At 37.1% G+C, this 16679-nt stretch overlaps 1 protein-coding gene across 3 annotated transcripts in view; it reads right to left on the reverse strand.

Moving 5' to 3' along the window:
* Positions 1 to 10257: 10257 nt before the first annotated feature.
* The window catches only part of LOC138741434 (E3 ubiquitin-protein ligase RNF19B-like), a 100682-nt gene continuing 94260 nt past the window's right edge, over positions 10258 to 16679 (reverse strand). For 2 of the 3 annotated variants that reach the window (XM_069895530.1, XM_069895529.1), the window contains exons 9-11: positions 15586 to 15793; positions 14296 to 14430; positions 10258 to 12387 (exon numbers count right to left, since the gene is read on the reverse strand). In XM_069895530.1, coding sequence (XP_069751631.1) covers positions 11958 to 12387; positions 14296 to 14430; positions 15586 to 15793 — 773 coding nt within the window. In that variant the 3' untranslated portion in view covers positions 10258 to 11957. Of the gene's footprint in view, positions 12388 to 14291; positions 14431 to 15585; positions 15794 to 16679 lie in introns of those variants that run through there. The other variant, XM_069895531.1, reaches the window with a different exon arrangement.

Consider the following 16679-nt stretch of genomic DNA (forward strand, 5'->3'; position numbering starts at 1 on the left):
CAGTTAAAACCAAATATTCCACTCTCTATATCAGCACTTTTTAGTACTTCCCTCACACCCCATAAGTGCACTTGTACGTTCCATTCATCTTGTCCTGCACTTTAATACTTCTTCGATCTAGTAATGATGCACTTTTAACATTTCCTGCCTCCCACTTCACACCTGGTCCAATTACCCTTTAATACACAACTCACTTGAGATTGTTCGATAATACTCCCTTGAACTGCTTGTAGTTCATTTTAATGCTCCCCTAAACTGATTCAGTGCACTTTAACTTTCCCATTACCTAATCCCAGCGCCGATGATCAGCACGGCCTACTCCTGGCAGCTGTTTAATTATTTTTCATCCATACTCCTGGTATGAAATAGATCGCTACTGGAATATTTCTTCATCAGTTTCTATTTTAGTTTATCCAAATCATTTAGACATTAAATATTAGTTAGCATCTAATTATTAGCCAGATTGCTAATGTTCAGGGTCATGATACCTATCTGCAGTTGGTTCAATACTGTGGGGAAACTTGGAGGTTGGGCTAGGTCAGAATGGTGATTTAAAGTCTGTCATTTTAAAGGTCTGAGGTCTCTGATCTGCATATTTTTTGGTGTTGCTTCATGTCGATTTTCTTCTTTCACTGAGTTAATCATGTATGGTGGGATCCCATATTCTGACTCAGGTTAGAAATATAGAACATTACAGTACAGAAAACAGGCCCTTCTGTGCTGTGCCGAAATATGCCTAGGCCCCCTGACATGCATCTATTTCCATGTTTCTCCATACCGCTTCCATCCATTTACCTGTCCAAACTTTTCTTAGATGTTAAAATTAAGCCTGCATTCACCATTTCAACTGGCAGCTCATTCCAAACTTCCACCTAATGTTTCTCCTAATCTCTCATCGTAACTATGTCATCTGGTTTGTATCTCATTTAATCTCAGTGGAAAAAGCCTATTTGCATTTACTCTTATCTATACCCATCATAATTTGTAAACCTCTATCAAATTTTCCCTCATTTTTCTATGTTCCAGGGAATAAAGTCCTAACCTTTTCCAAGTAACCTTACCCTGTAACCTATTTTCTCAAGTCCTGCCAACATCCTAGTGTATCTTCTCAGCACTCTTTCAATTTTATTGATACTTTTCTGTAGTTAGGTGACCAAAACTGCACATGATGCTCTAAATTTGGTCTCACCAAATTCTTATGCAACTTTCCTTTACGACCCTATCTACCTGTATCCTCAGAACAATCATATTTACTAGCATATGACTGGATAGAATTTTTTTTAATGTTCAAATCTGTGAAATTGATCAACAAATTTCCTGTACCTTGTACACTACCCTGAAGCTGCCTGTGGTATAGATAGATTCTTACAGGGTGAGAGAGAAAAAATTTAAAAGAGATATGCAATTAAGTTTTGTTACACCATTGTAGGTGGTGTTACACCATTGGATCACAATTTCGGAGACGTGGTAGAGACAATGAAAGGTAGGGATAAAGGGAAACATGCAGGGAGGTGAGATTAGTTAAATTGCATAGTTTGGGCAAGCGGGGTATGCAGACACGTCTATGCTGTATTGTTTAACGTTGTATGTGTTGATATTGGGATTTTGAAAATAAAATAGTTGAAATTTATTGAATTCAACATTCAGAAGGGTCGAGAGAAGTGTGGAGGAGGGTCAATGGGACTAGGTGGGAGAGGGTGTTCGGCAAGGACTAGCAGGGCTGAACTGGCCCATTTCTGTGCTGTAATTGTTATATGGTTATATATTACAGAATGTGTAGAACGCAAGAACAATATTTCATTTTCATCCTTACCCACCAAGAATTTTGAACCCAGTGTCTGCAAAGTTACTGCACGAGTAAAAATGCAAAAATTAAGTGTTGTTTTCAAAGCATCTAAACAGAGATGAGTTTCTGAAGAGTGGCCAGAAATCATTCCAATACTAACTGTAATTTTGATTTTCATGGTAGAAGTACCTATCTTAATTATTTCAACCCTTTTCATTGTCCCATGTATATCTTGCCTCGAGCTTACCTCTTTAAAGAGTTATTTGAGATTCCCTTGGCTCCCACTCTATCATTAAAGTCTCTTTTTAAAGCCTCCAGCCCCATCCTTTCTATTTTCATTAGCCTATAGTATTAGATTGGAAAAGCTGTGGAGTAATAAAGTATTTAATATCCACTTCATTTGCTTTAAGTGCATTAATTATGAAAAGTGGATTAAGATTTACTGCAGTACAACTATTTTATTCTCAGTCAGTACTCAGTATTAATTCAAATAAATAGTGAGTGTTCAAGCACTAACTTTAAATGTCTAAAAGTATTTTTTTAATGGAAATAAGTTCCTACAGTGGTTGAATGGATGATTGTAACGATTCTGCACCAATATTTAGCACAGGATGCTACAACTTCCTGTTTCCATTTGAAATCAGCTAAGTTGGAACCTATTGTAGTGGTGAATGGTGAAGAAGCTCAGCATTCTTTATAGATAAGGATACATAACCAACTATCCCCTCCCCTATTACTTCTCAGCTCTTTTTCTCTTGGGCCCTTCCACCCATATCAACCTAGGGCCTTTTGCCTGTAGCTCTTTGCTCCTCCCCCAGCCCCTCTCTCCCACCATTTTATTCAGGCATCTGCCTGCGTTTTGCCCATAACTTGATGAAGAGCACAAGCCCAAAACATTAGTTATGTATCTTTACTATGCATAGAATGCTGCATAAATTACTAAGTTTCTCCAACATTTTTGTGTGAACTACGATTACAGCGTCTGTAGACTTTCTTGTTTAACTACATGGATCTATTCAGGGTATTTTTAACTATGGCTCAATCCCATGTTAGATTCAGAGATTGTAGAGAAGGAACTATTCAATTCAACCAATTTGCCCTGTCCCTTGAAGTGCAGGCCAGGTAGTTCTATTTTTTTGGTCTTTGTCTTTAACTCTACAGAGTTTTCCATTTCAAATACTCATCTCATTCCCTTTTGAAACCTACTAATATATTGTATCCTGTATCCTGATTAGACATTGATTTCCAAATCTCAATCAGTTGTTTTATAAAAAAGCATTTTCTCATGTATTCAATTTCTCCTTATTTGTTTACATCTTAAATTATTTTATGTGCCTCATTTAAAACTTTGGCATCTCTGCACCAAAATGGTTAACTCCAGCTTCTCAATTCCATTTTTGAGCCTATGATAGCTCAGTGGTTAAAGCACTGGTCTTGTAAACCAGGGGTCACATGTTTGTTCCTCGCTAGAGCCTCATTTCTGTGAGGGGCGCTTGACAAAGTGGCGACTCTCTGTCTTCCTTACGATAAAAAAGTTAAAGAATTTCATGTATGTTACATTCTAAATATAATATTTATTATGTGACAGCAATGGAACCTTTACCTTTAATCTCCCTGGGGCCATTCGAGTAAATATCACATCTCCCTATCCTGGCCTTGAAGGATTGAACATGTTCATATCCTTCAAGGCCACTAAAGGCATAGATGAGCGTTGTGGGGAAAAGATAGCAGAGTGGGGCTCAAGCTGAGATCATGTGAGCCAATACCTTGTTGAACGGGGAACCAGGCGTAAGTTTTCTGAAGCCTTATTTTTCATGTGTGCTCGGTTTTCTATCCCTTAGCCTGTTTCATATTCCACTGTCCAGATTGTTTGTGAGCGATTCAGTCTTCCTAATAAGCCCATGGTGATTTCAACAAACTATTTTTGAATGTCCATGCACAGGCCTCATCGCTCTTTCTGTCCTCAAAAATAAGTCAAAAGCAATTTTAACAAATTCCATGCTCATTTAACCACAGCTGTATCACAATTCTTTGGGCAAATAGCAATAAAATACTATCACAGTCATACAGGTCATTATGAATCTTAATGGGTTTGATTAAACTTCTGGTAATTAATTTGCAGTCAATGTATCCTTGAAGATATTGGATTTCCCTTTTATGCTACTACTTCTCCCCTCATTTTATTTTACCTCTCCAACATTTTTATAATCCTCTTGATTATTCCTTGTGTCATCAAGCTTGCATTTTGTCCTTCATTTGCTTCATCTTGCTCTAACTATTCTGTTACCCAGGAATACTAGCTTTCCCTCTTGCGATCTATGTAGATTGCATTCAAACGTTGATTCTTTGTACTTTGATTTAGAAAGGTCATTTTGATCTAACAAATAGTGTCCCCCTCTTGCTACTGCACTGAAATATCCATGATACAGCATACTTTGTCTTTTAGATTAACAAAACTTTGCTTAACAAAACATTTCTCATCAATTAAGTTTAAAAATAACACTGGACAACATTTTTTTTCCAAAATGTTTGCTTCTTGAAAAAAAATTGGGGATTATGATGGTCAACTTCAAGATGAGTACAAAGATAATTTCAGATTTGCTGTATTGCGTAGGAAGTTGAGTAAACATTAAATTAACTTTTATTGAATTTAGCATTAGGCGTATACTCACCACAAATGTAACAGAATGAATTGCAGCTGTTGTGACATTAATGAGATGTCTCTGCTAATATTGAATCTTCCTGAAGATAATAAATGCCTTTGTTAAGTACACTCATTATGCTATTGCCTGTAGAATGTGCATCAACATGCGTTCAATCTCTATCAATGTAATGCATGGTATCTATATATGAACTGCTTTTATAGTCTATCTGCATCTAGTCTGACTAAGCATGCCCAGGCTTAAGACAGCATTTGCGTAGCATCTGCACTGAGTGCATGCCCAGGCATGCTTGGACTGACCAAAACAGCTTGCTTTGTGGGCAATATATTAGTAGACTTAAAATATGACAGAAAACCATAAAAATAGGTTATATCTAAAAAAAAAAGGTAGGTGATAGGAAATTTTTAAAGTGATTTCGTGATCAGCACCCCGAAAATCTATAAAATCACCCAAAGTGTTCAGGAAGCAAAATCTTTGTTGTCTAGTGTAATTGTATTTGGTTAAATAAAATCTCCTATGAGCACCACAGTTTGTCCCATTCTAAATCATTTCCTAAATCTCATTATTCTTTTACTTACAGATTGTACAAACAAATGTCCAAGGTGGGTAAGGGCGGTAGCTGCTGGAGTTCAGCCATGGGCTACTGATACTCCAATTCAACATCTCTAGATGTTTTTTTAATCAAGTTGATTCTGTACTTGATGCCCTGAAGAGCATATTTTAAGGCACTGAATCAAAACTGTCAAAAGTTGTTAGTTATCCCTTCATATAATTTCAAAATCTTTAAGATATAGGGCAATGGGATACCTATGGACAGTTTAATCTGAACACTTATAAATAATTTATTTCCAATTGGCAATAAAATAGCTGGAAGTTTATGGATGGCTGAAACATTTTATTCTCATAACCATAATTTTGAGGGAACAAAAGAATAATTTCCTTTTAAACTAATCACAAAAAAAAAATCAAGGCCTCATTATTGTTTAAGTCCTGTGGAACAATCTGTTGAATTCTATACAAGATACAATGCCTCAGGTGGATATGTTAAAATGTCAGAATGATCACTGACCTAACAAGTGCATGTATTGACTCATTTACAACCATAATTATTGTTGTCCATGTGCATTTTGTGTTGGTTTCTTTAGACTTAGGACCTGCAACAGGTTAATGATTACATAGTGAAGCAATAATCTGAAGCACATGGAATCTGACTCAGCTTTGATGCCTGCAGATCGGGAAAATAGAGAATTCATCAGCACCTGTTTTGCTTTTAGCTTTGGGTTTAAGTATTCAATAGTCCTCTTGCTATTTCATCTTTTAGACTTGAAGCATAGGTTCCAGCATATCAACTTGTGCTTGATTCCAGCAGAGGTATTTGTGAGATACGTAGGCGATGAGCTTCTTAGTTTGTTTGATATATTGACAGTATTTGTACCAAATTAATACAGAAACACTTTTAAAGTGGGCATTCTTTAAAACCTTTTGCTAATTGTCCAGTTCCTTTTGGATTATAGATTATGAAAAGTGCAGTACTTGACAAATACTGACCTAATTAATAGGTATTATTTGTTGATAAATTGATTCCAAAATGAAAATCATTCCTAAATGATTTAGTTATGCCTTAGAGTATCTGTGTGGTATAATTATTACATAAAGCTAATAGGTACTCTTAAGGGTGGTGTTTACAAGAGCAATATAATTTTTAATAACAGATTTAGTCAATCTATCTTTCATTTGTTTACAAAATATTAAGTGTTACTTACACAATGGTTTTGTGCACTGATTGCATACCAATTGTATAAATTTAAAGGATACTGTTAGTTTTGGACATTACAAGATGGAGGAGTTAAGTGAAATGAAAATTAATTTGTATGTTATTGCTCTGCTGGTACTGTGCTGAGGGACAAGTTGAAACAAAGAGAGGACGTTGTATTAGGTTGTAAGGTATTTTAATTTGTTTGGGTCTATTTATGTATTATTTTTCTTTTTAGAACATAACTAATGTGTTCTAGATTTGTGTTGATAAATATTGTGATTTTCTGTTAAATTTAATCAAAACTGCAAGATTGCGAAGGATGCAAAACCGATGTGAATTTTTTCTAATGCTTTAAAAAATGTACTTTTTCCAGTTATGAAAGACCAAGATATGTAATAAGTTTGGTATATTGTAACTAATAACATTTATAATTAAAGATTGATATATTACCACAGATATTATCATACTCTGTTCTCGCATCTGACTACAGGATATTGTACCTTTTTACTGAACATGTTTAAATCAAAACAACTACTTTTCTAAAAATCCTTAACTTTGTTAAATCTTGTATGGCATTCAAGTTGCCTGTAACAAATAATGGATTGAAATTTGATATAAATTTCATCTGTGAAATGAATATACTTTCATAAATCTGACAATTAAATTATGAAAATAAATATTTTATTTGCAGGAAAATATTGAACTGCAGAACTAGTAAATACTGTTCCTTAAGTACCTATGCCATTTCTCTTGAAATTGTTTTCCACCATCTTACACCCTGCAAATTTTAGATGTGTAATCTTAACCTCCATTGTTCCTTTCAATACTTGAACAGATTTTAACTGTTGTTCTTGTGCACTGATTTAAAAAAAAAAGAATTTACTTATCTCCTGCCTTTTAGTATGGTTGTCCTTCCCTACTGTTCCTTAAGTTAATAGCATGGTAATGACTGGATTAATTGCCACTTCACAGAAATACCTTTGGAAGCTCTGATTTAACATAAACCTATTACATCTACCAAGGTGGATAAGTAGATGCATGGAAACATCATCAAGTGTAAGTTGCCTCTGAGCAGCACTGCATCTAATTTAGACATGTATCGCCATTTCCATTATTGCAGCTGGGCTAAATCCTGGAACCCTACCAGAAAACACCATGAGAAAAACATTATCAGAAGGACTGCAGCAGGGCAATAACGTTCTCATATTAAGCCAAACTAGCAATAACAGGTCCCAAAATATAGATACTAACAAGGAAGAGATTAGTTAAATCTAACTTGGGTCTTTCATATACCAAGAATGAAGAAATGGCAGGTAAATTTAACCAAGGGTGTGTGTTTGTCTCCACAGAAGGCTCAGAATATCTTGAAATAATGGTGGTCAACAGTAAATGAGTTCAAATAAACTAACATTAATTTAAAAAATGAGTATTTGAGAAAGTAATGATTTGAAGGAGGTAATTGTTCCTACTCTGTTTGTTAAGCAATCTCCCATCCATCCCTATCCCTCAATTCCATGTACTCTAACTTTGTATCTAGCTCTTGTATAGCATCTTATTCAAGGCTATCTTATAGAGTTAAATTCACCACATTCCCTGACCCATTCACCAGTTACGACCTCAAACACAAGCTGAGTTTCATACAACCACATTGACTCTGCCCAAGCTAATAATTATTTTCCAAGAACCTGCTATAGCTTCCTAAATAATAGCTTCCAGAATTTTCCACACTATTGATGTCTGGCCAAATGATCAACAATCTTATTTCTTATACCTTTTAAACTTATCTGGCTATTTCATGCTATTTCTCAATCTAGGAATCATTCAAGAATTCTGCATGATGCCGATCATTGCAGCCATCACCTGTCATGCTGGAAGAGTATCAGGTTCGGTGGGTTCACAGAGAGACGAGACTGGGCACGTGTTACAATCACACGTAACTAATTAACACATGGAAGTCTATTACGTACTAAACCAGCCGCCTTGGAATTTTCAAAAACGATTTTTATTATTGATTATTAATATATAACACTTCTTAACTCTAACTTAACCCCACTGTGTGCGTGTGTGTGAAAAACCAAAACCATTACAGTTCAGGTATAATTCTGATGAGATGATTTTAAAGTTCAATCTCATTAAGCTTTTGTGTTGAAACTCAGTCTTTAAATTGTTGCTCAAAAGTAGTTACAAAGTATTTTGAAACATCAAATCATCAGACCTCTTTAAAACTCACAAATTTCTTCATGAGTTGTTTTCAGAGCAATGTTTTTCATATGAGTGATTTCCCCCCCCCCCCCCCTCTCTTTAGTGGAGGTTAAAGTACTTGTTTTCTTCCACAATGGTTTCACAAACCCACTCAAGGGTTACTTGAAGTAACCATTTTAAAATGGTTATGTTTCCAATGCAAGATTAATTTTGCTTTCTTAATCAAGAGTGACCATTTCAATGGATACAAGACTCTTTTAAAGAGACAGTCGGAAGTGGCTATTTCCTTCAAAGCCACTTTTTTGGTGTTCTTCCTTTTCATAAGAACACAAGCAACCTTTTGTTACTGCATTTCGATCCTGTCTGACTTAAAGGATGGCTAAGCAACTGCTTCAATCCTTTGTTACCTACAGGATGGTAAGGCATCTTCTGGGTTTCAAGATGTCTCTGTTTTCAGTATTATCTTCCCTGCAATATCTAATCATATGACATGACATCATTACTGTCTTTGAAGTTTAAATTACAAATGTTTATGAGTGGATTATGACTGTTCCATCTGCTGTTTTGTACAAAAATACAGGTGATCTGATTAGTAAATTTGCAGATGATGCAAAGACTGGCAGAATTCTGGATCAGTGAAGGAGATTAGCAAAGAATATTCTTAGATATAGATTAATGAAGAACATGGGTAGAGAAATGGTTGATGGGAGTTTAATGCAGCTCAGTGCAATGTGTTGCACTTTAAGGGGGTCAAGTGAAAGAAGAAAGTATGCAGTAGTTGGCTGGGCTCTCAGGACCATTGATGTACAGAGGAATCTGAAGATGCAAGTCTGTAACTCCCTCAAAGTAACGAAACAAGTAGAGAATGTGGAAAAGGCGGTGCAAGATTATGCTCCAAATGATAAAGGCCCAGTGAGTAAAAAGTTGGCAAGTCATATTACAGCTATTTAAAACTTTGGTTGGGCCTCTTTTGGAGGATTGTATCCAGCTGTGTTTCCCCAGCACTTTTGTATATTGCACTACAATCACCGTGTCTTTCCCATTTTACTCCATATGCAGGTAGAGAGATCAGTTTAAATTAGCTTAATATTCCTGTGCTATACTGATCTTTTCCTATCCATTCCCTCCCCACTTCTCCTTAATCTCTCCATCCCCCTCTCAAACCCATTCTTCCTCTCCACTGCTTGTTCCTTCCACTGAACTATTCAAGATACAAATGTGTTGTGGAGACTATTTGCCAATAAGAGAGGAAGATGAAAGTTGAGGTGTCAGTACTAGGCCCATCAGATTACCACTGAGCATATTTTATTCTAGTCTCCTTTTGGTTCTCCAAGTGCAGTAAGTATACATTTCAAAAAGTTTATTGCAGCGTGGAAGTAAGTTCTTTTGGTGTATTACCTCCACTTTGAACACCAAACACCCACTTGCATATCCGTACACCAATTCCATTTTATTCACCCTCCCCAATTCCCCTTAACTACCCTGATTCTAGGAAGGGTCTTCAACTTTAAAGGTTGACTCTGCTTCAATTCTTATAGATGTGGCCTGATCTATTGCTCTATCTAATGGAAAAAGCTGGAAATATGCAATGGTCATTGATCTATTTTTGAGACTATGATTAATGGTACAAGTTAGGTTTAGACTAGCCAGAGTTGTCAAAATTGGAATATCTCATCATGTGCATATTTTACGAAAACACCTATTCATGCTAGAGTAGGGGGTCACTTGCTTAAAGCCATTCTAGAATATTCTGCCCTTATTTGAATTCTGTGCTCCTGATTCCGCACCCAGAAGCTAAGACTGGAACAGTTTTAACATGCAGCATACTTGACAAAATGAATCAGTTGATATTCAAGTGGAATTCACTTTATTTACATGAAGCAATAACAAAGACACTTTAAAAATAAGACCAGGCATGATCCTTAGATGTTTCTATTTACTGTTCCTGTTGCCCATAGATGCTGAAGACGTTGTGTTTTACATTTTCCAGGAATGATGATCCATGAATGATAACATTCCATACTTTGGATTTTCTTTTTTTTTAATATATATACAAATTTGTCCAAACATTCTTCCCCTCCTGATTTCAAGGCACTGACATGCTGGCCCTGACTCCAAAGGCCTTTAAGGTCTCAAGTATCAATAATTACTTTTGTGGGCGCAAGTGCCTGTACGCAGAAGGCAGTCAGTTACTAGGTAGATGCAACTTCATGTGGAGGTGAAGTCTGGGGGTACAGAAATATTGCCACTATAGTTTCCTTGGATCAGACCCTGGGAAATTGAATATTTGGGCAAGACAACACTGCTACACAAGCCACCAGCTGTGCGCTTCCTACCCTTAAACTCTAGGGGGCCACAGCAGCATTTAAATCCGTATACACATCTACAATTATTTAGTTTAAGACATAAATTAAAGATGTGATAGCTTTACCCATTTCAATAACATCCATTACAAGAGATTAACAGCAAACAGAAACCATACAGTATTTTAAATAAAACTGGCTGATATCAGATACAGCAAATGGATTCCAGTTTTGAGTGATTAAGGATAATAATCCATAATGAAACATATTTCAGAGTGTCTCATTACAATCAATAGATTCGGGCTCTGTATCATCTCAGTTGCAGTCAGACGGTGGCTGAAATACTGAAGAGCAGAGGTCACTTAGGCTCGCTTAGAAACAAGTAAATAACGACACCATCAAAAAATGCAAAACAGGAACCTTTTTCCAAACACTTCCCTTTTAACAATGTAAAAGGCAAAACATAGATTTCCCAGATACTAATTTAATTGAGAGATGTCGCAAAGGAATAGGCCCACAAACACCCGCCACCCTCGTAACCAACAAACTCCGTATGACTTTGGAAAGTGGGAGGAAACCAGAACATCTGAAGGAAACTGATGTGGACACAGGGAGAACATGCAAACTCCTTACAGACAGAGGCAGATTCTGACATGAGTTGCTGGCGCTGTAGTAACATAGCGCTAACTGTGCCTCCCTGTTGTAATCTCTAATGAATTTTAATAATCCATCATTAAATACATGATAACCAATCCACCATATAGCTTTTATTCATTCTAGTTTGCTATGGAGAGACAGTTGTGGTTTATTCTCTCAAGAAACTAACATTCACTAACATTGCTTTTGTAAAGTTAACATTAGTTACTTGATTTTTTTGGCATTTACCGATCAGCTCTTACTTTACCATTAGAATCTATTATCTTGAAAGAATGATTGTTAAGAATCAACCAAGTTATCCAGAAACCTGGAGAAATGTGACAGCTTAGCTGAATAGAACAATTTGGAATATTTTTTTCCCTATCTGGGACAATCTATTTTTGGGCAGAGAAATAGTTCTGCTCAAATTCATGCAAAAAGTTTCTGAATTTAATCAAGAAAGAGATTACCATCTTTATTTACTGTATCAAGGATGTGATATACAAGTGTGCGTATATATATATATATATATAAAACATAATGGGACAAAATTTCAGTATTCTGATTAAGGTGCATGTAATGGGTAGATGGTTAGGGATGACTGGATAAGTTCAGATGTAATGTACAACAGGTTCCATTTGCTGCCCAGCTTGTTCAAGAATACATTCCCTTTGTTTGTTGTCACCACACTCCAAACTCTCAATGTTTAACAGCTTGATATCTGAAACTGTGATTTCCAACTGACTGCCGCTAATGGGACTGGATGAATCACGTTCATCAGAACTTATGTCAGGAACATCATCTGACTGAGTGTCAGTGCTATTTTCGTCACTTTTCATACTCTCTGGTTGAGCAAGTGTCACATCACATGTGTTGTTTGCGATGCAGTCTCTGTTATCGCACGTGAAAGAACAGTCCTTGTCTTCACGGCAAAGTCCCTCCACTGACTGAGAGTGGGCATGAAGTAATTCATCACTTGTAAAACACAAGTGCCTGGGTTTGCTCTCAATGTCAACTTGAACTTCCAGATTGTTACACTCCCTGCAATAAAAAAAATATTAATTACTCAGTTTGAAGTGCTCATTCACTACTTAACTTCTCAAGTGCAGTGACTTTTGTTACTTCCTTTCGAGTCTCAGCCTCAGTAAGAGTTCTGCATTACCCAATGTGCAACATTGAGACAGTTTAATTCATGCGTTTAACAATGTGAAAACACGGGCTTGTTCCTCTCCAAATTCTTTTTAAAGGAAGGAAAAAAAACAGCTAAGCTAGCATGTTTTTTTTTGCTCTTAATTTGTGCTTTGCATCTATCAATGCACATGGTTCTAAAAATTTTTAAAGATTCAGTCATACAGCACAGTAGCAGGTCCTTTTGGCCCATAAGCCCATGCCACCCAATATCACCCAATGTTGGGAGTAAACTGGAGTGCCCGGTAGAAACCCACGCAATCAGAGGGACAACGTATAAACTCCTTCCAATCAGTACCGGATTTGTACCCAAGTCACGAACTGCTTCACTAACCACACTGTTCTCTGCAGAATCATACAAACTAATAAAAACGAATGATGCATTTCCCCACCTTGGGTCATCAACTTGGTTAACTCTACAAGGCAACTCCAGATTGTTTTACTCAAATAGTCTGAGTTTCACTACAGCTCATTCCCTTGCAGCTATTGGTTTTTAATTTGACCAAGTCTTTTTTTTTTAAACTTTGTCAACCACAGACGATAATGTTTTTACTGACTGCCATGATAAACCAGTAATTTTTTTAAAAACTGAGACAGTCCTTTGGGATTTGGTCCGATTTGGTTACACTCTGATTTAGAGGTTCATGATGGCTGATAATAGGAACGATGGAACCTCAGACTCTCGCACAGATGGGGCAGGTGTGACCCCAGGGTGGATGGATGCTTCACTCCTGACACCATTTACATGTCATTCACAGCAAACTACTGTTTAAGAGATGTGATCAAATTCTTTGTCTCGTCATCAATTACTATCTACAAATGTGGCTAATACATTTTGTTTTAATGTATGACCTGTCAAGAACTAATTTTGCACCTCTTCCCTCACAAAAAAAACCTAAACATTCCTCAAAGGCAAATTATTTAAACATAATCAAAAACGTCACATTTTAATCACATCAAATCTGTGGACGGACATGTTCATTTGTGCATATTAATAGGGAGTGCTGGATTATTTTATTTTGCTTAGTTTACCATACTACACCTACTAGCAGTAAGTTGTTCTCTTTGTAAGAGAAGGCATAAAAATATTGGTTAATTTCAGAATACCTCTTCCCAGTTCACGGCATTGATCCCAACTTCTGCACCCTGACATCTGATCTCTCTCTTTACTTCATGGTCTGCTCCAATTATGCTCAACACAAGGTTTACAAACAGTAACTCATCTTTCAAAGCAGACATACTGAAGCTATTGAGACATGTCATGTTTAATCATTCTAAATCATAATAACTGCTTCCATATTTCCAGGCCATTGTAATATTTTGTCTCTTTCAGTTCAGGAACCATGTTTGGTAGAGGTAGAGAGAGAGGGAGAGGTAGAGAGAAAGAGAGAGCACGAGTGCACTAATTGTCAGGAAGTAATGTTTTTTTGGATGAGATGCTATCTCAGGAGAAATTGAAACGTATTCTCGCACTATCTTGAGCAGCAAGTGTTGTAGTTTCAAGCGACTGGCCATTATTACTCTTCATCTCTGGTTACAAGCACAAATTGAATATTGTTTTCTCCATTATGACACTGGTTGGACAACACTCTGGAATAGGCTGAAGGAGGTCAGTGACATTACAGAAGTGCAAGTCTTTTCTGAATAATTTATGGATCATCCATTTTTAGCATTAACCTTTTCAACCCTGCTCCTTGAGACAGGCTTGTTGAGCAGTTCATTCAGTTTCTGATGAATATTTGGGAATGTTATATTACTCACCTGTCCTGTGGGTTGTAGGAGCTGATGATGGAACCTGCCATGGCCCTGGTGCTGGCATTATCACTGCTTGCCCCAAGGCTAATTGAATCCTTATGCAATTTGCTTCCTTTTTGAATATCAGCTTGAATTTCAAGCCTGCAACAAAAAAAAATGCATCACACATTGAACTTGGTTTGTGATCAAATCTATCATAGTCTCTGCAAATTTTATTTTACAAGCATGAATGGTGTAGCAGTTAGTGCCACACCTGTACAGTGCCCGTGATTGGGACCAGACCAGGGTTCAAATCCCACACTGTAAGGAGTTTGTACGTTCTCTCCATGTCTGTGTAGATTTCCTCCCACCCTTCAAAAAACGTACCGGGGAATAGGTTAATGGGATGTAAATTGGGCAGCATGGACTTGTAGGCCCAAAATGGCCTGTTACTGTGCTGTATGTCTAAATTTAAACCAATGGCAACTGAAGATCTACTTGACTGCAGAACGTGTGTTGCAGCACAAGGGGGCAGCAGGCAGCCAGCTGTGTGGAGCAGTTTCGACCAAGTCCAGATTCCCTCCCCAAATCTCATTTTGGAGAGCATGTCCATCATGTATATGTGCGATATCCAGTCAAAATCACTTTCCTGGTCTAAGCTGGCCAGGCAGGTGTCCACCCTCCTGACCTGCATGTAGGCAATGGAATCTCTGAGCAGCATTCAACCTTTAACTAAACCGATAACACAAGTTCTTCCATAAATTACAAGATATATTTTATTCTCTGATACGAGAAGAACATCTTTTTATTTGCTTCGACCTGCAGCCTCCCAGAATGCTAAAAGACATTGAGAGCTTCAAAGCCTTTTGAAATGACCTGGGAAAGGGTCCTCAGCCACTTGTCTCTCCAGATAACTGATGCAAACCTAATTTTGCTCCACACCTCCCTCCAAGCACTGTGCACCAGTGCCAAATAGGAAGCACGAGTGCAATTTTACTAATCAGAAAATTATCTCAGATCACAAGGACCATATTTTGACAATAGCAAAGGGTGTTATTAGTATGGTCACCCTGGAGAAGTCCACACCATGTTGCTTTATTTGTTATAAAATGTGGTGTAGGAGCAGGAGCAATGCCTGATGACTTTAGTAATAAAGAAAATAACTCTCTTGTGGTCATTTTCTTTGTTTCCAAGACAACTTTCCACCTGGCTTTGAACAGCAGCATGCAAAAGTATGGTCTATACCATACCGCTGCCCAATACCCTATTACTTCAATGTATTTTTTAAACAAACAAAAATAAGTGTCAAAAGTGTACCTGCCATGTAGACCAATGTTCCCCGAGAGCATCCCTCCTGTGAGTGTGCTCCCTGATAAAGCTGCAAAGCTGGCAGTCTCACTGCAATTGCTCTGCATTACACTCACACCATCAATGGGGCTGCCACTGGTACTCAGAACACTGGTCAATCCTTCAACACTGCTATCGCCAATGCTTGGATTCTTCAGAGCACGCCATGCATCAGCAACTGAGAGGAGAGAAAGAAGTTACTGAGAGAGAGAGAGAGACACAGAGAGAGAGAGAGAGACAGAGAGAGAGAGAAAGACAGAGAGAGAGAGAGACAGAGAGAGACAATGAAAATAAAAATAAAATCGCAGATGGAAAACAGATTTTAATCAAAAAATTAAAAATGCAGGAAATATTCAGGCAGAATTGATCACATCTGTAGGAAGAGAAGCAGACTAACATTTAAGGACAAGAATTCTTCATCAGAAGTGGGAAAGAGAAAGGCAAGGAAGGGAAGCAAAGATTTTGAAAACAGAATATGTTTTGATCACGGGATACTGTGAGAAACATCCCTCATTAGTTAATATCATTTTTGTTCATATTCTACTTGAATGTAAATCACTTCTAATTTTTTGAGCTTTTAAGGTAAAAAATCACAACCTGAATGATTGTTCATCAATATTTGTGGTTTCTCATTTCAAATTCACTGTGGCTATTTAGGCATTTAAAATATAAACCACAATTTGAAGATAGGATGAAGGTGGAATACACGTCGAGTCTGATATGGGCTTAATGTACCATAAGGCAGAAACCATTCCATTCATTGCCTCTATGTAGGAGTTTCGGGTAACTTTGTTCACTGTTGCTGTGCACGACACCAGTGCCCCAGGCAGCAGACAGCGCACAACCACACTGATAGCTGGGAAAATATACACAGTAAAACCCCTGGTATCTGGCACCTATGATTGGTAGATGCTGGACAAATGTATTTTCCGGTTGCTTGAGGCTTATTATTACAATGCCTAACTGATATAACTTCATTAAGAATAAACAGTTTAAAAGAAAAGTCTTTTGAATAAAATTCACTTGTCTGAATTTACAAACCTTAAAGCATTCTACTTTATTTT

This window comes from Narcine bancroftii, chromosome 8, assembly GCF_036971445.1.
Source record: "Narcine bancroftii isolate sNarBan1 chromosome 8, sNarBan1.hap1, whole genome shotgun sequence".
Lineage (NCBI taxonomy): Eukaryota > Metazoa > Chordata > Chondrichthyes > Torpediniformes > Narcinidae > Narcine > Narcine bancroftii.